A 3,377-nucleotide genomic window follows, 5' to 3' on the forward strand; every position below is an offset into this window, starting at 1 on the left:
GAGGAGGAAGAAGAGGAGGGGGAGGAAAAGGAAGGAGAGGAGGAGGACTAGGAATTTAGGGTTAGGGGAGTCTCTGCTCCAGGGTGAGGGACCTGATCTGGATCCACTCTAGGACTGGGAATCCCAGAGACAATCCTGGGCACAGCACAGGGCAGCGAGCCCTGAGGAAGGCAGAGATGGAGGGGGGGGTGGGGATTCCCAAGTGGAAAAAGTGGATTTCAACATTCCCGTCCCTCTGAAAGGGTCTTTTTCTTCTTAAATCAGCTTCTGGCTCCCATCCAGGGGTACCAAAGGGCCAGGGATGAGCCCGCTTTACCCTCGTATTTGGGAAGCTCGATGCCCAGGGGCCTGGGGAGTCCAGCTGGCCCTTCCTCTGGGCCAGGACTGTCCTAAGGTGGGTTTGAGTGTCCAACTCTTCCGGGCTCTGCCCTCATTTCTCGGCCTTCCCTCGGGGTCTTCCGGCCCCTCTCCTCCCCCCTGGGTCCAGGAGAATCCCGAGGGCAGAGAAGGAGGCTGCTCAGTGAGGGACAAAGACGGGGCTCGGACCCGTCGGGAAGGGGTTCAAAGTGCTTCTCCAAAGGGTTCCTTCGTGGAATGCAAACACTGTCCGGGGCAGCCCGGGGGGACGCGAGGCTCCAGTCAGACGTGGCTCTCTCCCTGTTTGCCGGGGCCCCCCGACGAGTCCATGCGCTCACAGTCCAGGCTGACCTCGCTCGTGTCCATGCTACAGTCCGACTCGCTGCCCGACTGGTCCATCTGCTCCGGCCTGGCCTCTCCGGCGAGGGGGGCGGCCGGCGGCGAGGGCTCCCGGGGGCCCGGCGGCCCGGCCTGGCCCTCGGCCGTCTCTTTGGCTTGGCGGATGCAGTTGAGCCACTGCTGCTTGTTGAAGGTGTCGCTGGCCTGCAGGGCGTGAGACTGGCTCTGGGAGCCGCTCCGGAAGCTGACGCGGAAGAAGTTCTTAACTGAAAGGAAGAAGAAAACGGCGTCACAGGACGGAAGCCGGCAGGCTGGGAGAGGCTCGACTCTGACTCTGGGGGACGAGGAGGCGGGAGCCCTGGACTCTGCCCGGGGGAGGCTGGCGAGAGCGCCACGGAGGGAGAACCTTCGGGAAACCAAGATGGCGACCGGAGGGGCCGCGGGGGAGGGGACGGCCCTCATCTGGATTTTCTACGTGTAATAGCGCGAAGCAGCTTTCCAGAGGGGTCTTCTGGGGAGAGAGAACTCAAAGCTAAGGAAAGGGGAGAAAGAAAGTGGAGCACAGGATGCCGAGGGGAGACGCCGTCAGTGAGTGGGCGGCCTCCAGAGGGGGCGGGTGGGCTTCCCCCTCCTCGGGGGTCTTTAGGAAGAGCTGCACGACTGCCTGCCAGGCCGGGATGTTCAAGGGGCTTCTCTGAGGAAGGGTTGGAGCGATCAGTAATTTAAAAATAGGATTAACTTTTATAATATGTTCTAAATGTACATAATTTACATTAATTATGGACAATAATCCAGATTGTAAATCCTATTTATGTATTATAAATAGCATTCTGTAGGACAGAGAATATCCAGATACTCTAAAGAATGTTCCACAGGAGAGATATTTATGTATTATAAATACAATTCTATATTATAGATATGATTTATATACTATAACTATTGTGTAATAAATTGTAATTGGATGAGGATGAAGCGCTACTGCGTGCCCGGCTCTGGGAGAGCGTCGGGCCTCGCAGTGGGCCGGCTTCTTCGGCCATTCGCCTCCCCAGCCGGAAGCCCCCGTCCTGGCCCCCTCCCAGGCCGCCCCAGAGCCCGCTCCGGCACTCGTACTTCTCTCGGTGTTGGTGAAGGCGCCGCGGATGGAGCCTCCCAGGCGGACCTCTCCGTCCTGCAGGTCGTCCAGCAGGAGGTCCTTCACGGGGATGGGCTGCCGGTAGAGCTGGTAGCACAGCTGCTCATTGTGGGTGACCGGCCGCGTGATGACCAGCACTTCTTGGAACAGGAAGACGTGGAGCTTCTGAGGAACACAAAGGAAGCACAAAGTCTCTCTTACTCCGACGAAAAGGAAAAAAAAGGCCGACGGCCTGCCGGACACAACACGGCTCAACCATCCCCGGTGACCCTTCCCCTGGCCGAGCGGTCGGTCAGCGGCTCTTTCCTCCGGCCGTGGCAGTGTCCAGGCTGGGCTAAGGCCGTGTCCGGCCCCTTCTCCCCCAGGGCTCTCCCAGCTTTGTGTCCCGGACCCTCTCTGGGCCTCTTCTCGGGGGGCTGGTCTTAATGCCTAAAACAAAACACTGAGCAGGACGAAGGGAGCCGGATGCTCCCCGGCCCACTGGCGGCTCTTTTCCTGTCCTGCGGTCACTGTCTGTCCAGCCCAGCGGGCCGAGCTGTTCCCCTACTTAGTTCTGGTGGTCTTTCGGGTTCTCTTTGTTCTCCTCCCAACCGTCCCTCTGAATCTGTCTCCGTTTCTCTTTGTAAATACATTTGGGGGCATCTCTGGTGTCTGCATCTCGACTTCCCCGGCCAGGCGGTCTCCCCGCGCCCCCGCGGGGGCCTCCCCTTCTCCCGGGGGCCTCCTGGCACAGGAAGCAGGAAGGAGCCCCGGGAGGCTGCCCTCCTCTCCTGGGCCGCCCCTGCGAGCAGCCACGCCGAGGCCCGGCAGACCAGCCGCCGCGCCAGCATTCAGGAAGCCGAAAGGCTCTCCCATCGGGCCGGCCTCCAACCCAGAAGCTTGACCTCAGGCTCAGCCGCTCGGTGGGGGTTGATGAAGGCCAAGCTGGGGAGGCCCAGCAGGCTGAGCCCAGGAGGCCGAGCCAAACCTGTTCAGGGCCGCCTGTTGGGACTCGTTCCCAGGCAGGTTAGAGCCACCTCCTGAGGGCCGGCCCCGGGGAGGCCTCAGCTGGGCGTCCTCAGGCCAAAGACGGGGCTCATTAAGGTGGACAAAGCCTGCCATGGACCAGACCGGCCCCCGTCTCTGGGTCCTTCCCTTCTTTGGCTCATTGGACGGATGAGAAAATGGAGGCCAACAGGGGGAAGGGACTGGCCCAGGGTCTCCCGGCTAGCGAGCATCTGAGGCTGGACCTGTGGCCTGGGAACACGGGAGGGGCCTCTGGGCCTTGCATTTGGGTCCCCAGCGCAGAGGGAACTCGAAATTTAAAAAATGGATGTTCAACCTTTCACATATAGTTGGGGAAAGTGAATAAAATGTAATTAGAAACGCGCGGAGAAGCGGGGCTGGGAGGAAAGGGGGCACTCACCACGCCCCGGTTGTTCTTCAGCTCGCCGTGGCAGCACAGGACCCGCGAGCTGTCGATTAAGGAGTCCTTGTGGCCCTCTTCCAGGTAGAGGAGGCGCTCCTTGTAGTAGCGGCACTCCGACTCCCCCGTCTTGGTGTTGATCTC

General features: G+C 60.4%; 1 protein-coding gene across 1 annotated transcript; it reads right to left on the reverse strand.

Moving 5' to 3' along the window:
• Positions 1–8: 8 nt before the first annotated feature.
• LOC123254623 (rho guanine nucleotide exchange factor 3-like) lies at positions 9–3,374 on the reverse strand (the record flags this gene model as incomplete). Its single annotated transcript, XM_044683604.1, has 3 exons — positions 9–962; positions 1,807–1,993; positions 3,234–3,374. Coding segments are annotated over 3 exons (651 nt in total), but the record flags the coding sequence as incomplete, so codon positions are not given.
• Between the last annotated feature and the right edge of the window lie 3 nt (positions 3,375–3,377).

This window comes from Gracilinanus agilis, unplaced genomic scaffold (assembly GCF_016433145.1).
Source record: "Gracilinanus agilis isolate LMUSP501 unplaced genomic scaffold, AgileGrace unplaced_scaffold26931, whole genome shotgun sequence".
NCBI classification, from domain to species: Eukaryota; Metazoa; Chordata; class Mammalia; order Didelphimorphia; family Didelphidae; genus Gracilinanus; species Gracilinanus agilis.